The sequence below is a fragment of the Marmota marmota genome, unplaced genomic scaffold (genome assembly GCF_001458135.2).
Source record: "Marmota marmota marmota unplaced genomic scaffold, marMar, whole genome shotgun sequence".
Taxonomy (NCBI): domain Eukaryota; kingdom Metazoa; phylum Chordata; class Mammalia; order Rodentia; family Sciuridae; genus Marmota; species Marmota marmota.
The window spans coordinates 3336115-3363378 of NW_025999961.1; the positions used below are offsets into that span (position 1 = coordinate 3336115).

Below are 27264 nucleotides of genomic sequence, written 5' to 3' on the forward strand. Positions count from 1 at the left end.
AGATCTCAGCCCTGATCTCAGATCCAGAATGGCAGCAACATCATGTGTGCTTTAGTAGAAATATTTGTTGATAAATGCAGATTCCTGTGGGCCCACTTACCTACAATTAAGGTTGGTACTGGGTTCCTCTTCTTGTGCGTCCGTGGAATGAAGGTTTGCAAACCAGTTTTCAATATATCCATTCATCATTTTTGGGCCCTCTGGGGTGCTGGGAAATTTGGATTCCCTGTTACAACCACCTTGGTTCCATGGAAAGCTGGGAGGTAATTTGTGTCCCCTCTGATTTGCTCTGTCCTTTTCCAATGCCTTCCGTCTATGTCAAAAGTACTGTGGTGGCTTTTGCCTGGACCCTGATACCTGGGACATGTGAACAGTTTCTGCCACTTGGAACAGTCCAGACTAGAAGCTGGTGCCCATCCCCATGTTCAGATATGTCCTTGAGCTCCATAGGATATTCTCTTGGAATCCTTTTTATGGGGAACCATGGCATATGCTCTCCTTTCTCAAGTGAATGAATGGGTGAAAACAATGGCTGACACTTCGAGATCTCTTTAGGACATGTTCCCAGTCTTCCTTCCAAATCTCTCCACAAACCATCATCTGACTAGTGGGAAGGGCAAATCTCTTCTCCTGGCTCACTCCAGTGTTCCTGTATCATACCTGGCACCTATACATACCTGGCACCTCCTAAAGCCTACACTTCTCTATCTCTGTCTGCTCTGATGAACCAGGAATGAGTTTGTAGTAAGGGGAATAATGTAGGACTTATCATCTCAAGTTATTGTCACAGTTAACAGCATATCAACTTCTCCAGTACCTACCTTTAGTGAAGATGAAGGGAGGCCAAAAAATGTAGTTTGTTAAAATAGCTTTGAGAAGTTGCTACAATTGACTGGATGACTAGCCTAGACAAGTAACATTTATAATGTCATAAAATAAATTCTATCCTTTTATAAAACCACTGCAAGGATACTTAAAAATGTGTTTTTCATTTATTCTACTTGTTTATAGAGTAAAAAAAAAAAAACCCAAAACAAAACAAACAGCACCCTGGGAAAGTTTGTTCTCTATTTTGCAATCTTGCCACATAAGGGAATCTTTCCTAGATTTACTACAATGAAGAAATCCAAAAACTAAAAGCATTGGATTAGAAGCTCTCACATTAAAACATTCCTCATGTCTTATTTGTATTTGTTTTCCTAAATACAAATTCTGTTCAGGAAAGCCAGAAGTTGGGAATTTTAGCTTTTCCTAAGCACCTGTTTGACAGTGTTAGTGACATAAACAACTAAATATAGTTTTTTTTGTTTTCATTTTTTTTTTTTAATCACTGTGACATTAACTTAATGTCTGTTCTTAAAACAAGAAGCTTGGGCTCGGGATAGAGCTTAATGGTAGAGCTTGCCAGCATGCATAAGACCCTGGGTTCCATCCCCAGCATGGCACAGAAGAAGAAGGAGAAAAAACACAGATAAAAGAAAAAAAATCTGGGAAATCGTGGGGCAGATCTAGGTAACTCCTGATCCCTTCACAGTCCAGAGAGGAAGAAGTGAAAAAACAACCAATCAGAGAGGAGGGAACAGAGCTAGTACTCTGAAACTCAATATTGGAGAGTGTGAGATTTAGAGGGCCTTGCAGTTTGGTTACTGGAGCAGATAATAAGGATTTACTTCCTAAACCCTGAACCTGGACCAGGGTGGGGCCAGCGGAGCAGGGGTAACAAAGAGAGAATAGAGAGGAGGAAAAGCATATGACTTACTTTCTTTACAAGAGCTGGAAAAAAATCAGACCAAGTTAAAACAGGACAACAATGACAATGGGGAGATCCAGCGGTTTAACCCAAACTGTGGACTGAGAGCTGTGCCAGGCAAGGCAGTCATTCTGTAGAGTCCACTGCTAGCCAGACCCTCTAGAATAAATTAAACCAACAGCTTCCCCATACCCTCAGATAGTAACAGATAAAAACCTGAGAGAGTGCCTCTGGATATCTCAAAATCCCTCTAGCAGGAGCTTGTAGAGGAATTGCAGTTAGCTAAAGGTTACTGAAAGCGCCTCTCCACCATGGACAAGAGATGTATGGTAGAGCAGGCCTGAGAGCTAATCACTCCCAAGGAGAGCTAGCTCTGACCCAGTGTTCAACACAGCCACTGGGGCAGCTCAGGCAAAGACAGGTCAGCTGACACCCCATCACTGTATCAGGTAAGATCCCAGTGACTTACACCGGCCAGGACAGAGTCCACACCTGCAAGCTCTGTGGCTTCAGATGGGCAGAAGGTACTTAGATAGTACTACCCCAGGGAGATCCCAGGAGAAGGGAATTTATGGCTGCAGGCAGTGAGAGTTCAAACATATAGGTGGGTCAACTATATCCCAGTCATAGGGGCCGTACCTCAGCAATCTGCATCACAGACCACTCACGGAAAGCCTTTAATCACAGGTGTCATGCTTGCACACAGCCATCAGATTCTATACCACTTTAAAGAAGAACCTGAGGAGAGGAATGAGTACACAGCATCCCACAGCAATCAGAGAGACTGCCTGAACCCAGCATCTTGTGCTCCTTCACTCAGAAGAAACAGCCAGCAGAGCATGCAACCTCAGGCCCCTGGGCTGATAAACAAGAACTGGTTGGTGAGAAATTTATAGAACCAGGGAAGGAGCTCCTGTGTCCCAGGAGGACCTAAAACTGCAGGGTGACTGTTACTGCCTCAAATCCCCCCACCAGTCATATTTTTCTTCTTTTTACCTTGGTTTGTATTACTCTTTTCTTTCATCCAAATATTTTTTCTTCTCCCTTTTCATGCCACCACACAATCCTAATAGCAATTTTACTATTATTAGTCACTAATTTCTCAGCCTATACCACAACATTACTATAATTTTATATCTGGATTAGAAGAACAGTGGAGAACATTATCAATCAGATTTTTTTTTCTAAGTTTTTTTGATACATGGATTTGCTCTGAAGTAGTTTTAGTAATAGGGTTAAATGTTTTCTCTCAAAGTGGTTCTGATACTGGGAATAGTGGAGGCCACATTTTGAGTGAAAGTATCAATACCTGAATATTTGCCCAGCCTAGGCACTTAAGAGAAAGAAGTTCACTAAATAGTCCCTTGCATAAAAGTAGAAGCAATAATCATCCCAGGAGACTGGTAGATACACAAAGGAGTACGAAAAAAACAAGGGAACAAATTCACCCCATACCAACCACAACACTTTAGCAACTGACCTTATTGACACGACTGTAGAAGAAATGTTGGAGAAAGAATTTAGAAAGTTCTTAGTAAAAATTTTCAGTGAGCTAAAATAAAGGAGGAATGAAAATACAGGCAGTAAAAGATCATTTTGATAAAAAAGAGATTCTGAAAGAGAAACAAATAGAAATCCTGGAAATGAAAGATTTAATAAATCACATTAAAAATTCAATGGACAACATCACCATTAGATTAGACCACTTTGAAGGCAGATTCTCAGGGCTTGAAGACAGAGTGTATAATCTTGAAAAGAAAATCAAGATAAAGATGTTAAAAGACAATGACCAGACTATTCAGGAAATCTGGGATAACATTGAGAAATTAAATCTAAGAATCATGGGCATAGATAAAGGCTCTAAAATACAATCTAAAGGAATGCACAAACTCTTCAATGAAATAATATCAGGAAATTTTCCAAACCTTGGGAACTAGATAGAAATTCAAAAACAAGATGCATATAGAACCCAAATAAACAAAAACAAAAAAGATCCTCCCCAAGACACATTATAATTAAAATACCAAATAGAATAAAGATAGGATTTTTAAAACCTCAAGAGAAAACAGCAGGTTACATTTAAAAGTAAGCCAACTGAATTTCAACTGGTTTCTCAACCCAAACCCTAAAAGCAAGGAGGGATTGGAATAATACATGCCAAGCCCTAAAAGAAAAATGGGTGTCAACAAAGATTACTTATTTAGCAAAGTTCTCCTTTAGAATTGAATGTTAAATTTAAAAAACTTCCGTGATAAGCAGAAACTAAAAGAATTCATGACCACTAAACCTGCACTATAAAACAGACTCAATGAAACATTTCATGCAGAAGAAATGAAAATTACCATAAGGATGAATTGCACTACTAGAATAGCCAATAAGGAGAATTGACTCTGAATTAAGCATTAGAAATAAATCAAATTGGCAGGAAATAGAAGTTATCTCTCTATAATAACACTGAATGTAAATGGTCTAAAGTCTCCAACTGAGAGACGGAGATTGCCAGATTAGATTAGAAAAAAAGACCCTAACCATATGTTGCTTACAAGAGACTCACCCTACAGGCAAGTAAGAATGGAAAAAGATATACCATGCAAATGGAAACCCAAGGCAAACAGGAATGGCTACTCTTACATCAGACAAAGTATACTTCAAGCCAGAATTAATCAGAAGAGGCAAAGAAGGTCACTTTCTACTGGTTAAGGGAATCATACAACAAGAAGATGTAATTGTAAATATTTTATGCCCCACACAATGGTGCACCTACAAACATAAAACAAACATTTCTCAATATAAAGAATTAAACAGACCACAATACAATAATATTAGATAATTTCAGCACACCTCTCACCATTAAATAGGTCATACAGACATAAACTAAGTAAAGACTTTCACAACTAATAAATACCACTAATAAAATGTACCTAAAAGAATTTACAAAATATTTCACCTATTGACAACTGAATTCACTTCCTTCCCAGCAGCACATGGAACTTTGTCTAAAATAAATTGTACTGTAGAGTACAAAACAAATCAGTGTATATATATATATATATATATATATATATATATAGAGAGAGAGAGAGAGAGAGAGAGAGAGACTTTTATCTCATCAGATCATAATAGAATGAAATTAGAAACCTATGACAAGATGAAAAACCAAAACCATTTTAACACTTGGAGATTAAATAATACACTTTTAATGAGAAATGGATCACAGAATAAATCATAAGAGAAATAAAAAGTCTTAGAAACTAATAAGAGAGAGAAAGTATACCAAAGTCTCTGGGACAGTAAGAAGCAGTCCTAAGAGGAAAGTTTCTATATTTAAAAAAAATACAAATACACCAAATAAATAATCTAACATTACACAAAAAGCAGCCTGGTATTTGCATCAAAACAGACATAGAGATCAATGGAATAGAATAGAACACATAGAAACAAATCCACATAGAAATCAGATACTTGACAAAGGTGCCAAAAACATTGGAGAAAAGTTGGCCTTTTTAACAAATGGTGCTGGGAAAACTGGATATCCATATGTAGAAAAATGAAACTAGATCTCTATCTCTCACCCTGCACAAAAGTCAACTCAAAGTGTATCATAGACCCAAGAATTAGACAAGAAATTTTCAAACTGCTAGAATAAAACATAGTATCAACACTTGAACACATTGGTGTAGGCACCAACTTCCTAAATAAGACTCCAAAGTGCAAGAAATAAAACCAAGAATCAATATGTGGGGTAACATCAAATTTAGAAGTTTCTTTTTTTTAATTTAGAAGTTTCTATACAGCAAAGAAAACAAGTAAGAGCATGAAGAGAGAGCCTACAGAGTAGTAGAAAATCTTTGTCACCTGCTCTTCAGACAAGAAATTAATATCCAAAATATGTAAAGAACTCAAAAAACTGAACACCAAATAAATAAATAACCCAATTGATAAATGGGCAAAAGACCTAAACAGACACTGTTCAGAAGAAGAGATACAAATGGCCAACAGATACATGAAAAATTGTTCAACATTCCTAGCAATCAGAGAAATGCAAATAAAAACTACACTGAGATCTCATCTCACTATAGCAAGAATGGCATTTATCAAGAATAAAAATAATAATAAATACTGGCAAGGATGCAACAAAATCTCCTACATTCTTGGTGAGAAAGCAGTGTGGAAATTCCTCAAAAAACTAAGACTGGAACCATATGACCCAGCTATCCCACTCCTTAATATTTATCAAAAAGAACTAAAATCGGCCTACTATAGTGATACAGCCACATCAATGTTTAGCAGTGCCAAGTCATGGAACCAGCCCAGAGGCCCATTAACAGATGAATGGATAAAGAAAACGTGGTAGAGATAAAAATGGAATTTTACTCAGTCATAAAGAATGAGATTATGGCATTTTCTGGTAAATGGATGAAACTGGAGAACATAATCCTAAGTGAAACAAGCAAGACTCAAGAAGTCAAGGGTTGAATTTTTTTCTCTCATATGCAGAAACTAAACCAAAATAAGGGGGAATAAAGGTGGAGTGGATGGGAATCCCATGAACATAGAAGAGAGATCAGTGGAGTAGAGGAAAGGGATTGAGGGGGAGGGAGGAGGGATAGGAAACGGGAGGAATGATACAATGAAAGTGACTCAACCATCCCAGGTATATATATGAGTATGCCATAGTGAACTTCACTTTTAGGTGTATCTGTAGAGCATTAATTTTTAAAAAATCTATAAATAAATAGAAGGAAGACAAACAGAGTAGAGGAAAAGGATCCGGAGAAGGGAGAAGGGAAGGAATGAGGAAGTATTGGGGACTGAATTGGATCAAATTATATTCCATGCTTGTGTGATTATGTCAAAATGAACCCCAATATTTTGTATAACTGTAATGGACAATCACAGAGCTTTCTGACAAGGTTTCTTTTGACTGAAAGAAAATGGGAATGTGAAAAGTCCAGAAGAATGAAGCCATTTCTTTCTTGTTTCAGTTAATGCAGATTTTTGAAATGTGCCATCAAAGAAAAATTGTACAAGGTGTTCTGAATCTTGCTGTTGTAAACTCCAGAAGTTTGGCTCAGACATTGTCTTGAATATAATTTCATGGATCCTTCTTCCAGTGAAACTCATTCATCCCCTGTGATGTTTCAGTCTCTGTGCTTCACACTGGAGTCCTAAAGTTTAACTGGACAAATTCCCTATTCTCAGAGAATCTTCATGTCCTCTTTCTGAGGCCCCTATAATCCTAGGACCTCAAATTAGGTGGATCAGAAACTCGGTTTTATCAATTTTCCCAGGAATATTTACCATATGAAGAATAGATTTATCGTAAACAAAATCTCACAACAGATGGCTGATATTTCAGAATATGTCGGAGCTGGCACAATACCAAAAGCAACTCCTCAATAATTACCACCCAGGCTGTCCTCTTACCCTGGGCTTATATCTCCACTTGCATCATGGGTCTTCCCTGGATCCACAGGGAGCAAATAAATACATGCATATATCTATGAATATATGTGTATTTGTTCTAAATAAAAGTATTTATATATACATTTGAAGTCAGTTCTTGTTACAGATGGAAATAAGCTCACATCAAACCATCTAAATGACCTGTGCTTAGCATTTAACTAGGTTTGGTTACCTCACCTGAGGCAGATTATATAATAACTATATAATACTGTGTTCGTTTTATGTGATTTGGGAACAGAACCTCACATTGGCTAAGTTGCCCAAGGTCATTCAGCTAGGAAGGGATAAAGACCAGATTCCAGTAGACCTTGTCTGATTTCAGAACTTTTCCAATTCAAGATCTTGACCTCATTTTAATAACATTAAGTCCATCTTTATCTTTTAGTTCAGTTCTATTTCATGCTTTCTCTTGATTCAAGGTGCCAACCATTTAAGATGACCTAATCTACCTGCCCTAAATGACTTTTCAAAAAATATATATATATATATTTATATATTTATATATATATATATATATATATATATATATATATATATATANTATATATATATATATATATATATAGAGAGAGAGAGAGAGAGAGAGAGAGAGAGAGATTTCTTCTATTTTGCTACCTTTATGATGGAAGGAACAAAAATTTCCCAATTTGGAGCATATCTTCAATACTGATCAAGCATCTTCTCTATGAAATATTTGCTGGCTCCACTTTCTTGAGGATAGTTAACCACACCTTCTTCTAGACTAGAACTATATTTTGAGTGTACAGTTGGTCCTCCAACCCTCATGTTTGTGGGTCTACATCTGCAGATTGAACCAACTACAGAATGGAAATATTTTTTTTTAAATTGCATCTGTACTGAATATGTAGATTGTTTTCTTGTCATTATTCCCTAAGCAATTTGCCTAGCATTTACATTGCATTTGGTATTGTAAGCAATATGGAGATTAGAAAGTACACAGGTCATGTGAAAAATTTTGCCATTTTACATAAGACACTTGAGCATCTCTGGATTTGGGTATCCTGGAACCAACCCTTCAAGGATACCAAGGGGTCCTGGAACTAACCCCCTAAGGACTATTTTGCTAGCACTAGAAATAGTAATTAAGGTAATTATGATTAATATGTTCAATAATTAGAAAATGTGATACAGAATTTCAGAAGGCAAATTTTGAAAAAAAAAATTCATGGGAGATTATAGTTGTGAAAATATGAGAATCTTTAAACCAAAAAAATAGTAATGGAAAGTAAGAACTTAATGAGAGGCATAACAGCAGATTCTACAGGGCTGAATAAACCATTAGTAAATTGGAATAGGGCCAGATGATTATATCCAGATTGAAGCACAGAGAGAAGAGAACAGAAATAAGTGTACAAGACATTGTTTTATATAAAATTTTCAGTACAGTTTGTGTCAGAAAGAAAATAGATAAAACATAAGAAAATATTTGAAGTAGTGTTTTCCAAATTGATGAAAGATATCAAATCGTTGGTTCATAAGTGCTGTGAACCTTAAGCAGAATGAGATGAAGAAAATCATACTTATTTACATTTTCATTAAACTGATGAAAATCAAAGAGAAAGAGAAAATCTTAAAAGATTCCAGAAAAAAAAATGAGAGATTGCCTTCAAAGGTGCAACAATAAAGCAGACATTTTTTTTCCCCCTCAGAAATAATGGGAACCAGAAGCAATGTAGCGGCTTCTTCAAAGCCATAAAAAATTTTTTTTAAAAAAAGTGTCAACCAAAAATTTTCCATGTGGCTAAAAAATATTCCAAAGTAAATATAAATAGATATATTTTCAAAAAACTATGTATCAGGAAATAGGTGTTGGGCAGACACTCCATAATGTCTGCTTCAGAATGAATAAGTCTTGGAAAGTAACATCTGATAGATATTTGTAATGAATATGAACATACACATGTGTCTGAAGATGAATATAAGGGGTCCCATTTTCTCTCTCTTCTTTAACATGATACAGGTCATTACAGGTGATCTGTGCGGCCTTGCAGAGAACTTATATGGAGGAGCTTGGAGCAGTGCATATCAAGTAGCAAACTTGCATATTTGTGTCATGCAAATTGCCCAAGGTCCCAGCTGGTCAGTGAAGAAGCAGGTAGACCTTCTTAGACTGACCTTTCATGCTTCACCTTGTTCACACACCTTTGCTTTTTTTCTCTGATTTCTTTGAGATTTTCTTGAGACCGATGGCCCAACACCTTTATTGGGGTTCAGGGCATTACCCAGATTTCCCACGGGGAGTTCTAGTTGACGAGTTTAAAGTAAGCAGATATGAGTCCCAGGAGGTCATTCTGGGACTGAAAGATGATTACTGGTTATGTGACATACCTGCACAGTCCTCATGGGAGGTGTGGCGGGGGTATCCATAGGGCCAGTCAAGTAGGTTGTGTCTAGGTGTTCTATAGCGAAGTGGTTACCAGAGAGCAGTTGTATAAGGCAGATGGGTTGATTGAGCACATTGAGGAACCAGAGGGTGAAGGATTGGTATGGAGTTGTAAATTGTGTTAACTGGGCCCTGCTTCTGATACAAAAAGGTTAAACTTATATTCAAAATAGATGCTCAGGTAACATAAACCTACAAGAAGTCACTATAGTCTTTTTAAAGTTTCTATTTAAGATTCAATTCTACACACATTTACTTTTTTTTTTAATGCTGACAATGAAAAAGTACTTGTTTGATGATGTTGCTGGTATTTGTAATATACAGAATAGGGCAGCAGAAAAACGTACTGGTAGTGTTATCTAATTTTGCTAATAATACAGTTTTAGGTTTCAGAGTTCCTGGGAGAGCTTTACGCTTCCATTATTTAAAAGGGAACTTAAAGGTGCAGAAGTGAACAGTTGACTTTTTTCCTTGAATTTATCCTCCACCACTATGGTTACTACAGCTGGATCCCTGAGACCATGAGAGGATGGCTATATTCTGACCCTTCCACCTTCTTTAAGCTCAGTCACTCTGGGTCCACACTGAGCAAGGAGTAGCTTCAATGGCTGGTATTGCTGCCACTGCTCAGAGAGCCTCCACACAGTCCCAGGATTTCCCACTTGCAGCTCACTAGGTGCTCTTGTTATTTAAAGCTGAAGATCATTGTCTAAGCAGCAACAACGCATTCACCCATGCCAATAGTGAATGCCAGGGAGATGAGTGGTGTGTGTGTGTGTGTGTGTGTGTGTGTACATTTATATATCTCTGGGCTGGGAGGCAAAAAGTACTGAAGTAGCCAATATTTATTGAGAGTTGTGGTCAGCCTCCAAAGTAACATGTGGCATTACAGAGTTTATAGGTATCTTTCTTTAATGCTCCACCACAAAACTGAATTTGGATTAAAAATTCTTCCATCATTGAAAAGACAACCTCTTCTGATCTGAATTTTTGTTGAAATCCTCACAGTGTGATGGTATTAGGAGGTAGGGCCTTTGGGAGGTCACAAGGGTGGATCCCCATGGATGGGATTAGTGTCCTCATACAAGGAACTCAGGGATACCTCTTTTCACTATGTGAGGATATGATGAGAACACAGTAGTCTGCCACCTAGAAGAGAGCCCTTAATCAGAACTTGACCATGCTGGTACCCTGATCTCAGACTTCCAGTGTCTAGCACTGTGAAAAAAAAATTGTTGTTGTTTAAAAAACACAGTATATGGCTGTTTGTTATAGAAGCCCAAACTGACTAAGACACAATCTAATTACATTTTAGAAATAGAATTGACAAAATAGTAATAAAATTAGAAATATAATGTGTAAAAAAAATATTCATGCAATTGAGAGGTGAAACTACTGCTTTGTTCTCTTCAAATGAGTGTGACATCTTCATGTAAGATTCGGCGATGGATGTCTCTGAACTTGATGGCCATATACTTTTGCCAGCAAGAAATGTTTGAGAAGTATCCTGGATGGGTTTTTATTGTTGTTGTTGCTTATAAATCATACTCACATATTGCCATAGTAATGTATTTTGAATTATGACACTTTCTATCTTTGCATGAAAAACACAGGGAGTAAAAAGCTATATTTTAAAAAGGAAATTTTAAGAGTTTCTCTCCACACTCTAAAAAATAATCTAGTATTTGTCATACCCTTTCAATCAGATTCATCAAGAGTAATTAAATTTTAAATTCTTTATTATAAATTTATTATAGAAATTTCAAAAATATAAAAAGTAGATATGAAAGTATAATAAAACCCACTATACTCATTACTTACGTGTATTTACCGCTGTATGGTCCGTCTTATTTCTCCTATACCTCCATATCTCCCTTTCCAATATTATTTTGAAGCAAACACTAGATATGGAATTATTTTATTTTCAATACATTAAAGTTATATTATACTCCATCTAGTTACAAAAAAACGAATATGAGTGAAAGAAGACATAGAGAAGGAAGGGAGAAGAGAAATGGTAGGAACAAAGACCCAACTAAGGATGCAGGGTATGAGAAAGGGAAGAAGTAACACAGGTTGGTTATTGTTTTATTCTTTTAAATATAAATTCAAATAAAGTAGCAAGTTTGACTTTGTGCAAGTTTATTTGCTCTAATTTTAAAAAGACCCCAGTTAGTGCATATTTACCTTCAGAGAGTTCTGTTCTGCCTCAAACCCATGGGTCCTGATGACTGTGCATTTCAAACACTTCTAGATGCTATTCAGAGCCAGGATTATTTGATCCTTCCCAGATGGTGAATATTTTGGAATCAGAACCATTATACTCTGGGTTTCCTTGCCACTAAAACAAAGTAAAAGGGCATTTTTCTGAACTTAGGTGTTATTTTGTTTAAACTCTGGCTAAAAGACTTCAATAAATGTAGAAAGAATGTAAAGCTGTGGAAGAGTAAATACCACCATACAGCAACAAGTTTCAACCATAGGAGGATAATTGGGTAACTTTCCTACCTCCTCAAAAAAAAGCTCCCTTACTAACTGACCCTGGACTCTGCTGACCTCCAGGGGGAGCCCTGTGGCAACAGAATCTAAGACTTGTCAGCAGAAGGGTCAAAATTAGTTTGAATTGCAACTGCATTATTTACTGAATGGGGCAATGTTTCTGATAACTGAAACACAAATGTTGATATTCAATGGATTAAAGACCAATGTTAGCAATTACAGATGATGATAATGGGAATTGAGTCAATTGTATTACCTGGGAAACTCTATAAGCTAATAACTTACAGTAACGTGACTACTGCAGCACAGAAGTCTACCTTTATGGGCGCATTATGATATACATGTTACATAAAGCCAATTGAGATCCTAAAGCCCAACATCCTCATCCACGATGTCTTTGGTTGATGTATTAAGGAAGAGTGATTTTGGGGGGAGAAAAAAACAAACAAACACTACCTACTATTGTTTGACACAAAGGATCAAGGGATCTGTTACTTAAAATCAACAGAAAATGCCATCTTGACACTAAATCATCAGACTTCGACTACAATAATCATTTAGTAATGCTAATTGCACTTTGGGAATCATATTAAGGCTCAGCCCAAGGGCTCCGGTATTCTAATCTACATTCTGTTGTGTGTCTTTTATTTTATTCTTTGAGCATAAAAGTGAAAGATGCAATTCTACTGCTTTTTACTAATATAGCACCTGTTATTCAAAACAGTCCAAAGGTTTTCAAAGAATAGATGTGCTTATAGACTATATATCATGAATATGTTCAAAACAGGCAGGTTACTAAGCAAGCAAAATTACTTGTTTACTAGAGTCAAATGCATATGTTCTCCTTTTGTAAATATGATTCAACTGAGAGTCAAAACCATCCTATGAACTCATTACCATTTAGATTATTAAGCCAAATACTATGATGTCTGATATAAATTCTAATCATAAAATAGCATTTTCAAGTTCTACCCTCAAAGTGCTAGCTGCTAAGATTGATTATCTGTGACATGTCATGTCCCTGTACACTTTTGGGAATACAAAGACACAGGTTGAACAGATAGGATATGGCAAAGAAGGAAGAACTCAGATTAAGGAAAGCAGTGGTGTCCTTTGGAAAGGGGCTGGTCACAGAGTGTTGATGTGGGAACAAGGTTTGCTTTATAGGATTCTAATTTAGTTTTAGTCAAATTATGAGTTAAAAAATATTGATGGTTATTGACATGTTTCTTGATCCAACCAGACTTCTGCATTCTGACTTCTTTTTTTTAAATTTTTTTTTAGTATTTATTTTTTAGTTGTACTTGAACACAATACCTTCTATTTTATTTATTTATTTTTATGTGGTGCTGAGGATCAAACCCAGAGCCTTGCACATGCTAGGTGATCATCCTACTGGTGAGCCACAACTCCAGCCCCACATTCTGACTTCTTTACAGGTGAAAAAGTAACGCACAGTAGGCCCATTGTGATCTAACTTGGTGGTGTTTCTGAAGGTAAGTAGAGGAAGAGGGAGGAAGTGGGAGTAACCACCCACCCCGCTGTGACTGATACACTGAATGTCACTTTACACACTCCTGCGACACATAGGCACACAGTGCACTATTGAGAGCAGGATTGCAGGGGAGATGGGTGTTTTAGCCTGAGTCAGTTGACTGTTCCTTCCCCTCTCCCTTCTTCCCCCAGCTTTACATACATGAATGAATAAGAAAAATGGAGGCAGCAAGCTGGGGTTGTGATTCAGTGGCAGAGCACCTGCCTAGCTCATGTGAGGCACTGGGTTCCATTCTCAGCACCACGAAAAATAAGTAAATAAAGCAAAGGTATTGTAACCATCTATAACTAAAAAAAAAACAAAAAGCATTTTTTTGTTAAATGGAGGCACCGAAGGGTTCTTCCTTGAAAAATCAGACACGAATTAGGGTATATAGAAAGTAGTTCCCAAGCAAGATTCTTTCAAAGAGGAAACTAGATTGGAAAGGGTTAAAAAAATCAAATCAAGTATATTGTGTGGATGGATTTTTGAGTCCCAATTTGAAGAGGAAGGGAAAAAAACAAAAAACCTATGAAAGTAAATCTCTTAGACACTAAAGAAATAAGAACACTGCCTGGATATTTAATCACATTGAAGAACCATGTTAAACTATGACAGTCTTATTGTGATTATGTTTTTTTAATATTTTTTTTATTTATAGGTGGACACAATATCTTTTTTTTAATTTTTATGTGGTCCTGAGGATTGAACCCAGTGCCTCACGCATGCTAGGCGAGCGCTCTATCTCTAAGCTACAATCCCAGTCATGATTATGTTTTTTAAAGTCTTCTTGTCTTAAAAATACATACTGAAATATTTATGAATTTGGTGATATCTGGTTGCTTCTAGTCCTGTGGTGCAGTGAAGAGGGAGAGGAAAACGCCCAGATTTGAGACAGGATTGTGAGTTGGCAATTATTGAATCCCAGTAATGGGTGCACAGGGCTTATTATGCTATTCTGTTTATATGTTTTAACAATCTTTCACTAGCAAACATTTTTTTTCAATCCTTTTCTCTCAAGGACTGGCTTATAGTTCTGTGGGCTCTTTACCTATATAATAATATGCTTATTAGTGACGTCCAAAACAATCAACAAAAAATTGATTGCTTTATGTTATTCAGGAAGAAAATACCCTCAGCTTCCACCATGACTTTTTGTACAGGACGAGATGAATATCAGTCATTTAAAGTGGAAACTCTGGGTCTTTAATAAATAACGGGATTCTTTCCAAGTAGCAACACACTTCTATAACTTGTTACACTGTGATGGAGTTAAAACTGCAGTGGATAGGTTCTTAAAACAATAAAAGCATTTTGATAAATCATAGGCACCATAAAAAAAAACAGTCACACATTTCATAAAGTATCCTTGGGGAATTGTTAATCATCTCAAAGTAAAATGAGGGCACCTACCCAGATCTGGCTTGGACATAACCTTCTCAGAGAGTGTCAAGTTTTGCACCCATTTCCAAATATGCACGGGAAGCTGCAGGGTACAGACTTTGAGGCTAAACAGCTCTGTCATTATTACTGCCTACTACCTCCTTGCTGGCTTCACAAAGAGCTGTGAATCCTAAAGGCCAGGATCTACCAGCATTCATTACAACTTCAGTTCAATTAAAGGTGTTTGGGTTTATGTTTTGCAACAGTAATGAAACAGCAAGCACAAGAAAACACTTGTCTTATGACCTAGAAATAGCAATAGAGAGTCTAAGGGGCAAACAAAGATAAGTTTCTGGAAAAATCGTGTTTTGTGTGTTTATTTTTCTTCCAGAACTCCAAATAGTTGCGTTGGCAGGGAGTCTGCCCTCTCCTGAAGACTAGGAGGTGTTTACAGAAATCGAAAGTTCCAGCAGTATATTTCCATGAGCTCATTACGAGTTCCAGTTGTACCTTTTAGGTTTCACATGTAGAAAAGAATATCCATGCAAGATAAACCCTGTTTTCAGCTTGTGTTTTAATTACAAACAAAGGACTGGAAGTCAGAGATTTAATTACTGTAACAGCAGTAATCACCAAATTCATAATTAGAATCCCTGCTCTGGTCACCATTATTCAAAGCAGGCCACTTCTGGCCTGCCTCTCTATGCTAATCAGCCTAGTCCCTTGGCTCCTCCTCCTTCCAGTCTCCTTTAAGAACTGTACAAGTCCAGCTGTCACTGAGGGCAACTCAGACTAGGCACAGGCTTAGGAATCCCACTTGATTTAACACTGCACCACTTTTTACCTTACTCTAGCAGTCATCTCTAAGTACCGAAGAAATTGGATTTCACATCAGCAGACAAGAATTACCAAACTTACCAAAACTGTAATCTGTTAGAAATAGTGACTTTGCAGGATTTTAGACTACAAGAGAAGAAAGTTTCATTTTGCTTTGAAGTGAAGGGGCTAAGTCTCATTTTTAGCCAAATGAACTGGCACCATTTTATGTAGAGAAGTAACATTGGTAAATATTTATTTCAGGAGTCATGACTTGGAAAAACTTGGAAGTTTATTAGCAGAGTAAATGTTTTACACACAAGCCAGGATCTGCGTGTACCTGTGGTTCCGGGTGCCTTCTGGGGACCAGTGTAGGTGACGGGCTGGGGGAAGGAAATGCCCTAGGCAATTCTCCAGCCACAGCCAGACTGCTGGTACCATGTCTACCACACAAAGGAAGGGCAGCAGCCACCTGTTCACCAGTCCGAGCACCTGTCACCTGCAGGAGGATCAGCGACAGCAAGGTGAGTCTGTCTGGCTAATGAGTTCTATGCTCTGTGACTTTCTGTCCATTTTCATTTCCAGAAGAATGGTGGGCTGATGCAGTATCTGTACAGTCTTGTAAAATGATGTACAATCTTGCATCTTTCAACTCGCAGAGAAGGTATAATGATGAGGCATAATCATGGGTTAACTTGGATTCTCTATTGAGTTTCAAAGTATCATCATGAACTGGGAGACCATGAGATCGCATGTTCCTTGGAAACTTATGTGCTTCTATTCACTGTCAGTTTTTAAAAGTCTGCTAGTTTTCTTTTTGTTTGTTTGTTTGTTTTTTAATTCAAAACACCCATGCAGGCAAGGCTCAATTGGCTCCAGGATGGTTTTATCTGAGAGTAGGTTTAAAGTTAGCTTGGAACTGTCTCCCTGTGTCATCACAGTGCACACAGTGGACAAAGTGGCACACTTGTGAGCTTTGTTTAAGACTAACTTTTTCTGGATCTCTGACTGATTCATATGTAAAAACTATATATGAATACATAAATATTGTCGATTCTTTCCTTTTTATGGTGCAGAAACAGCTGGAAATGAACTGGGAAAAGTGTTATGTTTCACTTGATGGGCACTTATTCAGAACTAAACTACCCCACCTCTCAGCCATTTTCACCAACAGTCTTTTTAAAATTTCAAATCCATTGCCCACCCAGCTGCACTAGTTAGTGGCAGAGGATTGACATGAATAGACAAGATGATTCTTCCAATCCACTCTATCAGAAACATCAAGGACACTTGTGGGAAGGCTGGGTGCTCCCAGGGGTGACATCATCGTCTCCCAGAGGTGAAGGATGTACCAGACATTTCTAACTTCTCCTCAGAAGCTGTGATGGATCTGTTTACATATGGATCCGGGCTAGGAGCTCTTCATTTATTTTCCTCTAGATACAGTTTTAGATTTCGGTGAGATAAAGAATGGTGATTGATGGCCAAAACCTCCCCCTTCCAAGGTGGTGTCTGTGTGCTAACATTTATGTGACAGTGTCCAGCCACCTCTGTGTATGAATGCTGGAGCTGTACAGAGTGACTTCATCACACTGTGCGAGGCTTAGCACAGTGTGGGTAGGAAATATTTCATGTTAAATGAAGATAATGTGAAGTTTTTAGGTCACGCTAGACCATTAAGCCTAAATTAAATTATTTTGAGCAAAGTGCCTTAGAGTGTGAAGTCCTGAAGTGCACTGGGGTTTAGGCATGGCTCTGTAAAAAGTTTTTCTTCTTCTATTAGTAGATAACCCTAGTTTATCACAGGCTTTTTGTTTGTTTATTTGCTATTCATTTTGTTCAAAATGTTTAAAACTACCCCACCCCTGGCAATTGCTGATTGAATTTTTATTTTATAAGATTTGGTGAGGGGAGAATAAAGCATCTGATAAAAAAAAAAAAAATCCCCTGTCACCCCACCACCTGAAGATATGTTATTCTCAACATTTTAATGTCTACTCTTCTAGCTTTTTCTTTTATGCACATGTATAAATCTATATTGCTTGTTTTTTAAAAATAAAAATAGACATTTTGTACACAGTGCTTTGTAGACTGCTTTTTCTTTTAACAACATGATGACCAAATTTCCAATTGCCTGCACCAGGCTCAATTGGCTCCAGGATAGTTTTATCTGAGAGTAGGTTTAAAGTTTTTCTTCTTCAACCTTATTTTTAATGGTTGCATACTATTCCTTCACATGGATGAAGCAAAAATCCCTTAGGCGATTCCCTACTGTTAGACATTGCATTTATTTCTAATTCTTCACTATTATAATTAACACAGCATTGAACCTGAATGAGTGACTAAATCTTTGTTTTGATATAGGATTATTTTCTTGGGTGAAAGTCTTAGAGGTAGAATTGTATCTTCAAAGTATTGAGCTTTCTTTAAACTTTTCTTTTTTTCTTAATTATTTTAATTAATGAACTTATTTTTGGTCAAATAGTTTTCCAATAAGCAGTGAAGGGATATGCTTTCAGTAATACTGGGCAATGTTTTACAAATTCTTTCCCAATTTTGTAAGTGGAAACTAATATCTGTCCTGTTGTTTTAATTTAAGGCAGTCTGTCTTGGTAGGTTCTCTTTTACTCCCATATCCAGAGAAACCTGGAAATATCATTATGAAGACACAGTTCCAAAAATACCAACAAGACTAGAAGTCTGGTTTTCTTTTTCAGACTGAAACTTTTTGCTTAGAATGTTTTGAAAGCAACCATGTTCTTCTACGGCTGAGCCTCAAAAATATCTGCCCACATAAACCACAATTCATGGAGTTGTGAAGCATTGACTGCTACACAAAAAGTCATCTGGAGATCTGAGTTGTCAAGTGACGCTGGGTAGTGTTTGCTCTGCTGTTAAATAGCTTTCCAGTGACTGGAATTTAAAGTTTACATTTATTTCAGTCCTGGAGTTTAAAAGTAGTCATTCAGTGCAGTGACCCTGATTTTTTTCTCCAAGTTATATTTACACCTTGCTATTATGCAGAGGTCAGCAAAGGTCCATGGAAGCAAAGCCATTTTGTTTGAGAAGGAGGTCTGGCTGTAGGTTTGACCAAGGAAGCACCCTGGGGTCCTGGCTTTGGCTTCTCCTAGTTAAATCTTCCAGCCCCCTTATTTAGCACACAGACTATGATCAACTGACAGTTAACTCTTCTGAAGAGCTTCTATACATATGTGTTTTCTAACCCTCCATGCTGTATGTCAAAGTGCCTATGTTAATTCCAAGGTATTTGACAATTTCCACCTAGTTATTCACAAAAGTGTACTTTTTTGATTGGCCACATAAATAAAAGTCATTTATTCTCCAGCAATTATGTGACAACAACTATGTGCAAAGAATTGTGCCTATTGCTGGTTGTGTAAATGGAACTACGTCCGCTAAGCCATGATTTCCTGTCTTCAATACATTGACATTTCATGGCCACAGATGCTGTATTTGTCCAGAATAGAAATCTAGGAAGTGCCTTTCCTACTGGTTGCTGTCTTGTAGCTTCTTCTGTAATATTCCAAACCCATTTACCTAGGATGTTGATCCTGTGACCTCCTTTGACTATTAATATGTATGTCTACAAACCTCAGCAAAGCTCTTTACACAGTTCATGTACTAGGCAGGCAACTACCCTCATGCTTTACAGTGCTTTATTTTTTTAAAGTGGTTTCAAATACATTATCTCATTTAATTCTTGCAACAACCAGATGAAATGTGTGTCACAGTTCTCTAGAGAAACAGAACTAATCGTGAGTGTGTGTGGCAGGGGAGGAATTTATTTTATGGGATTGATTGACACAATTACGGAGGTGGCAAGTCCATACGCTGCAGTATGGGCTAACAGGCTGGGGAGATCCAGGCAGAGCCAATATTACGGTTAGACAATGTTACAATTGAAGCATAGTCTTCATTACTCTGGAAGGTCAGTCTTCTAGTTCTATTCAGGCCTTCAACTGATACATGAGGTCCATTCACATTGTGGAGGGCAATCTGCTTGACTCAAAGTTTACCAATTTAAATATGAATCTTATCCCAAACACCTTCACTGAAACATCCAAAATGTAGATTAACTCTCTAGGTAATGTGGCCCAGACGAGTGGACACATAAAATCAACCATTCCAGATAGGTATCATTAGCCTCACTTTTAAGGATGTAGATACTAGGGATCTTCAAGATCAAGTGAATTTTCCAAGATTTGGCAGTTATTAAGATTTGGTTACAATGTTCATTCTGCTATACACAGCTATTTCATAAAATCTATGATCCTAAGTTTACAATGTGTTTTTGTTTGTTTGTTTGTTTGTTTTATATCAGAGAAACTCAAGCAGGTACTCAAGCTGCCTTGGAATTCTTCCTGATTTTCTTTGCTCTGATACCAATTCTCTGACACTAATTCTCTGAGTGTCCTATAATTCAGCTTAATTTGACACTATCCAGAATCAGGCAAGACCCCCTGCAACTTAAGGACTCAGTCTCAAAACACTGCCCCATTTTAGACATGACACCAGCCACAAACTTCAGGTGTCCCAAGCCACCTGCACTTCTGCCAGGGCAAACACAAAAAGGCTTCCCACAAGCCCCTCAGATTTGATAATTCTCTAGAATGATTCACAGAATTCAGGAATGTTCTGTACTTAATGATTAGCATTTATTATAAAGGATACAGATGAACAGCCAGATGAAGAGATGTGTAGCACAAGATCTGGAAGGTTCAGAGCACAGAAGGTTCTGTCTCCCTGGAGTCAGGGCTCGCCACGCTCCCAGTGCATTGATGTGGTCACCTACCAGAGAGCTCCACTGAGCACAAGGTCTAAAGTTTTTATCTGGGTCTCATTTTGCAGGCATGATTGATTAAATCATTCGCCATGTGATTGAACTCAATCCCAATCCTTTTCCCCATCCCGGAGGTTGCGGGGCTGAGGCTGAAAGTTCCAACCTCTAATGGTATATGTTTGGTCTTCTTGATGTGGCAGGGCCTTCTCTTATAAAAATCTAAAGGTCCCTGTGGGTTCGCTCATTAGCATAACAAAGACACACCTATCACTGCAAAAATTCAGAGTTTCTGAAGAACTGTGCTGGGAGTGGGGATCAGGACCAAATATATTATTCATTATATCACACTTTGGCTGTGATTTTATGCATGTGCTTTGATCTGAACAAGCTTTGTTTAAGGCAGTTTCCTAAAAATCACAAATTTGGAAGACAAGAAATAAAGATTAATGTCATCAGCCATTGATTTATTCAACATGTTTCTAATGAATACCTACTATGTACCAGATGCTCTATGAGACACTGGGAATGCAAACATGATCCCTGTCCAGGTTGCTTTCTCTTTTATTACTATATAAATGTTTTTTATTAGTATATGATAATTATACATAATAATGGAATTCATGGCTACATATTTGTACATGCACATGACACAACAATATAATTTGGTCACTTTCATTCCCCAGTGCTGCCCCTTTCTCTCTCTTCCTCCTGCCCCTTGGTCCCTTTACTCTACTGGTCTCCCTTCTGTTTTCATGACATCTCCCCCCAACATCCCCCAACACACACACTTCTCTCCCCTGCACCCCAGCTTCCATATATCAGAGATAACATAACCCTTGGCTTTCTGAGTTTGTCTTATTTCACTTAACATGATGCTCTCAAGTTCCATCAATTTTCCTGCAATGAGAAAATTTCATTCTTTACGGTTGAATACAACTCTGTTGTGTATACATGGCACATTTTCTTTATCCATTCATCCATTAATAGTCACCTAGGCTGGTTCCATTGTTTGGCTATTGTTAATTGTGCTTCTGTAAACATGGGTATGCATGTATTACTACAGTATGTTGACTTTAATTCTTCAGGATAAATACAAAACGTAGTATAGCTGGGTCACATGGTGGTTCTATTTCTAGTCTTGAGGAATCTCCATACTGATTTCCGTAGAGGTTGCATTAATTTACAATGCCACCAACAAAATAAAAGTGATCTTTTTTTCTCCATATCTTCTCCAGCATTTATGATTGTTTTTATTCTTTTTAAATTTTTTTTTTTAGTTGTTGATAGACCTTTAGTTTTCATATGCAGTGCTGAGAATTGAACCCAGTGCCTCACACATGCCAGGTGAATGTGCTACCATTGATCCACAGCTCCAGCCCTTGTTTGTATTCTTGAGTGTTGCCATTCTGATTAAAGTGAGATGAAATGTCAAGGTAGCTTTGATCTTCATTTCCATAATTGCTGAAGATACTGAACATTTCTTCATATATTTATTGGTCCTTTGTTTTTCTTCTTTTGAGAAATATCTGTTTAGCTCATTGTCCATTTATTGATTGGGTTATTTCTTTTTATGTAAATTTTTTTAATTCTTTACATACCCTGGATATTAATCTTCTGACAGAAAAGTAGCAAGCAAAAGTCTTCCCCCATTCTAAGGCTATCTCTTGACATTTTTGTTTCTTTTTCTGTGCAGAAGCATTTATTAATTCTTGGTATTATTTCCTGAACTTTAGAAGTCCTATTGAGAAAAGCATTGCCTAGGCCTGCCTGTATGTTGAAGTATTGATCCTACATGTTCTTACAGCACTTGCTAATTCTGGATCTTTTTTTTTTTTTCCTGGTACTAGGGATTGAACTCAGGGGCAGTTGACCACTAAGCCATATCCCCAGCCCTATTTTGTATTTTATCTAGAGACAGGATCTCACTAAGTTGGTTAATGCCTCAATGTTGCTGAGGCTGGCTTTGAACTCCGGATCCTCCTGCCTCAGCCTTTGGAGTTGCTGGGATTACAGACATGCGCCACCATGCCTGGCAATATCTGGATCATTGATCCATTTTGAATTGACTTTTGTGCAGGATGATCTAGTTTCATTTTCTATGAATGGATTTGTTTAAATTTTTTATACCATTTGTTTAAAAGACTCTTTTTTTTTTTTCCAGAGTGTTTTTTGCACCTTTGTCAAAGATCAGATGACCGTATCTTTATGGGTTTGTCTCTGTGTCTTCTGTTCTGCTCCATTGGTTTATGTGTCTGGTTTGGCCAGTATCACATAAACCATAAAGCTGTTCCTATAGCTCTGTAGTATAATTTAAAGTTGGATATTGTGATGCCTCCAGCATTTCTTTTTCTTTTTTGGCTTAGAATTACTTTGACTATTCTAGATCTTTTATTCTTCCAAATAAATTTTAGTACTTTTTTTTAGTTCTGTAAAGAATATTGATTCTGCCTATAGATAAATATGGGAAGTCTTTCCATCTTCTAGTGTTTTCTTCAATTTATTTCTTTAGTGTTCCATCATTTTCATTGTAGAAGTCGTTCACCTCCTCAGATTTATTTTAGTTTTTTTTTTTTTTGAAGCTATGGTAATAGAATTGTTTTCCTTATTTATGTTTCACTGAATTCATTAGTGCTGTATAGGAAAGCTATTGATTTTTGCATGTTGATTTTGTATACTTCAAGGTATTTTCTAGTATGTGTTTGCTGAGGTATTCAGTAATAAGAAATGAGGTACTAATTCTCTTTGAACTCTTTGGGTGGAATAAAATTTCATTTGATTCCATAAACCTCTAGCTTTGCTGTATTTATTATCATTCTTCATGTTTTAGTCACTGCTTTTGAGGAGTTTGCAAGGCACTACACCTAGCTTAGAACTATGTAAACATGAATTTAAAGTATAAGTAGTGCCCATGTTCTATGTCATCAAATTTGCTTGAATCTAGACCACAAAACACAAACTATACTTAGATTGTTGTGAGTGCATAATTTCCTTAAGTGTTTTCTGTGGATATTCATGAATACATTTAATTTCAAATATGTAGAAAATGTAAGCACTGAGGAATAAATATATAGGCATGAAAATAGGAATCTAATAGTTATTATAAAAATAATGCATTTTATATGAAAAATAACAAGAAAAACTGTTTTACTTTTCAAAATAGATTTGTATTAGATTTCACTTCTGTGATCCTAAACTAGTGTTGCTGAGTATACAACCTGACATCTTTGGGGTGACACATAATTAAAATGGACTGGGATTATATTTCCGTTTTTCTTTCACTAAAAGGGAGCCTCAATGAGGTGCCAATGAGTTTTGGTCTATCTACAAAGTCATTATTGGCATTTATGGAGTAATTGGTAGAGACAAATATAGAACAATTAGAAAAAGGAGAAATCATATCTCTAAACTATTAGACTTGATCATATTCAAGCTCATACACAGTAGAGAAATTCTTTCCATAATGAGCTTCCTTAACAGATGGTACATATGTGAGGATTTAATGTTACAGACTTCAGTTTTTCAAGGTGAAAAGAGTTCTGCAGAAAGGTTGTACAACCATGGGAATATAGTTAATGCTACTAAATTGTACACTTAAAAATGATCAGGATGGTAAATTTTATATACATGTATTTTTATCAGACTTAAAAAAATATTAATGTTTCCTAAGGCCATCCTAATTACAGTTTTGAAGCTAAATTTAACAAACGCAAACCAAAGTATTTCATTCTCCTATTCCTGAAAACAAGCATAGTCTGTTCATCAGTCTGGTTCCCAAAGCTATTTCTTTGAAAATATTAACAAAATTAATAAATTATCTTAATTAATAAAAATATACAAAGTATGTTACCAATATCAAAAGTGTTATAAAGGGTCTCATTACAGATCCTATAGATATCAAAGGAGTAAAATTATTGCTATTACTCCTTAAATAATAATAGTAACCCTTTAATATCTGTAGAATCTGTAATGCGGAAACATGCAGAGAAACCACAAACAAAATTCAACACTAGTTGATACACAAACCCAAAGAATTTGTAATAGAAATGAGTTTCCTCAACCTGATAAAAAATGTTTACAAAAAGGCAAGAGCTAACATCCCTTGATAATAAAAACTGAACACTTCTAAAGACAATAAGAATGTCCACTATTACCACTTATATTCAACATCATACTGGAGATCCTAGCCAGTGTACTAAGTTAAGAAAAAAAAAAAAACTGACATATTGGAAAGAGAAGAAAAACTGTCTTTATTGACATATAATTGATAGTCTATGTTGAAAAATCATAAGGAATCTATTTTAAAAAGATACTAGAACTAATAAATGCATTACCTTGTCAATATACAAAAACAATTATATTTCTATATACTAGTAAAGAAATGGAAAAATTTGAAGTGTTCTTTATAGTAAGAAAAATAAAAGAAAATGCTTATTGGTTAAGACAACAAAATATGTGCAAAGGAGAAAAAAAAAACCTGTACACTTGAAACAAACATTGCAGACAGATGCTAAAGATGATTAGATTACAGAAAAGATATACTTCAAATTCATGAATGGGAAGACCAAATTGGTCTATAGTGTCAAGGCCACCGTAACAAAAATTTCAACAGACTTCCTTAAAAAAATGACAAGTGGGCTTAAATTTTATAAGGAAATGCAAATAAATTAGAATAATTAATCAACCTTGAAATAAAGATCAAAGTTGATAACTTAAACATCTGTATTTCAAGCTGTAATAATCAAGAGTGTATAATATTAGTGTAAGGATGGAAAAATTGTTTATGGAACAGAGCAGGGAGTCTACAAATTGACCTATTTACAGATGATCGTACATGGTTAATTCATTCATGATTTTTGATACCTTAGTCAAAATAGGAGAATTCATTCATGGTTTTTGACTAAGGTATCAATATATCTCAGAGAGAGAAAAGGCAATCTTTTCTATTATAATACTCAGTCAAATAAACAAACATCACAAAAAATGTACCTCAATACTAAACTCTCACAAAACTAATTTGGGATGAAATATAACACAAAAATAAATATATAAAGTTTCTAGAAGAAAACATAGGAAAATATCTTTGCCATCAGAATAGGCAGCTTTTGGTACAGACACAAAAAGCTAACCATAAAAATGAATCAATTATACTATCAATATTAAAAATATTTGCTCTTCAAAAGATATCACTAAGAAAAGACTGGGAGGAAATATTTGTGGCAAATATTAGGAAAAAGACTTGTAACCAGAATATGTTAAGAACTCTTACAACTCAATAAAAACAATTTGATTTAAAATGGGCAAATGAGGCCGGGATTGTGGTCTCAGTGGTAAAGCATTTGCCTAGCATGCATGAGGCACTGGGTTTGATTCCTGGCACCACATAAAAATAAATAAACAAATAAAGATATTGTATCCACCCACAACTAAAAAAAATATTTTTTAAAAAAGTGGCAAATGTAGATACTTCAATAAGAAGGTATACAAATGGTCAATAAGTCCATTAAAAGATACTCGACAAAATTAGTCTTCAAAGAAATGCAAAATACAACTACCATTAAGTATCAATTCACATCCACCAGAAATGGTAAAACTTAACATACTGATAATATGATGATTGGAGAAAGATGTGGTGTAGCCAGACTCAATGTTACACTAAGTGAAAAGAAGTCAAAAGCAAAAGAGTACATTATGTATTATTCTATTTATATGAAAGTATAGAACAGGTAAAACTAGATCAGTGATAGAAATCAGAATGCTGATTGCCCAGAGTTGGAGGAATAACTGGAACAGGATACTAAGGAACTCAGTGGGATAATGGAAATGTTCTATATCTTGACAGAGAGGTTTTGATTACATGAATACATACTTTGTGAAAATCCACCTGTGCATTTCATTGCATGTAATTTATACCTCATTTTTTAAAACGTGAGATTGCCTGGGAGACCTCATATTCTAAAGCTTTCTGGAGATCTTTATTGGCAACTGCACTGAATTAGTGAAGAATGTCTCAATGAATTTTTGTAACTTCCCAAGAACGTCACAGTGTCCTACTGCAGAATATCCACAGCATAATTCAGGAAATATCAAGCCTTCAAGATGAAATGTTAGTCATTACCACAGACACGCTTAATAATTAGTGGTAATATACTGCTTCATTGGTCCCTGAACCTTAGAACTTCTCTATTAATAACATAGCAACCTAAAATTACCAAACTGATAAGATTAACACAGAATATATATTTAAGCATGATTTTAAAAACAATGGTCTAAAAGCTAGGGCTGATATATTGCTCAGTGGTACAGCATGTGCTTAATATGTGTGAGGACCTGGGTTTGATCCCTAGCACCTCCATTTTATACACACACACATACACACACACACACATATATATACACATATATATGTATATATATAATGATATAATGGAGGGTGCTAGGGATCAAACCCAGATACACACACACACACACACACATATGTATATATAGATATATATATATTTAATATATATTATATATAATGTAATATGTAATATATATATACATGATATTGTGTGTGTGTGTGTGTGTGTGTATATATATATATATATATATATATATATATATATATATAT

At 36.2% G+C, this 27264-nt stretch overlaps 1 protein-coding gene and 1 long non-coding RNA gene across 3 annotated transcripts in view; one reads left to right on the forward strand and one right to left on the reverse strand.

Annotated features, from left to right (window-relative positions):
• Positions 1-27264, reverse strand: part of LOC125616736 — a 27601-nt gene continuing 337 nt past the window's right edge. Inside the window, exons 2-3 of the long non-coding RNA XR_007347473.1 lie at positions 14916-14931; positions 1-11 (exon numbers count right to left, since the gene is read on the reverse strand). This is a non-coding gene — a long non-coding RNA (uncharacterized LOC125616736). The remainder of the gene's footprint in view (positions 12-14915; positions 14932-27264) is intronic.
• Ranbp3l (RAN binding protein 3 like) overlaps positions 15786-27264 on the forward strand; it is an 83808-nt gene continuing 72329 nt past the window's right edge. Inside the window, exon 1 of one of the 2 annotated variants that reach the window (XR_007347472.1) lies at positions 15786-16376. Coding sequence is in view for 1 of the 2 variants with exons in the window: in XM_015496357.2 (XP_015351843.1) it covers positions 16292-16376 (85 nt within the window). In the remaining variant the exon portion in view is untranslated. The remainder of the gene's footprint in view (positions 16377-27264) is intronic. The other variant, XM_015496357.2, reaches the window with a different exon arrangement.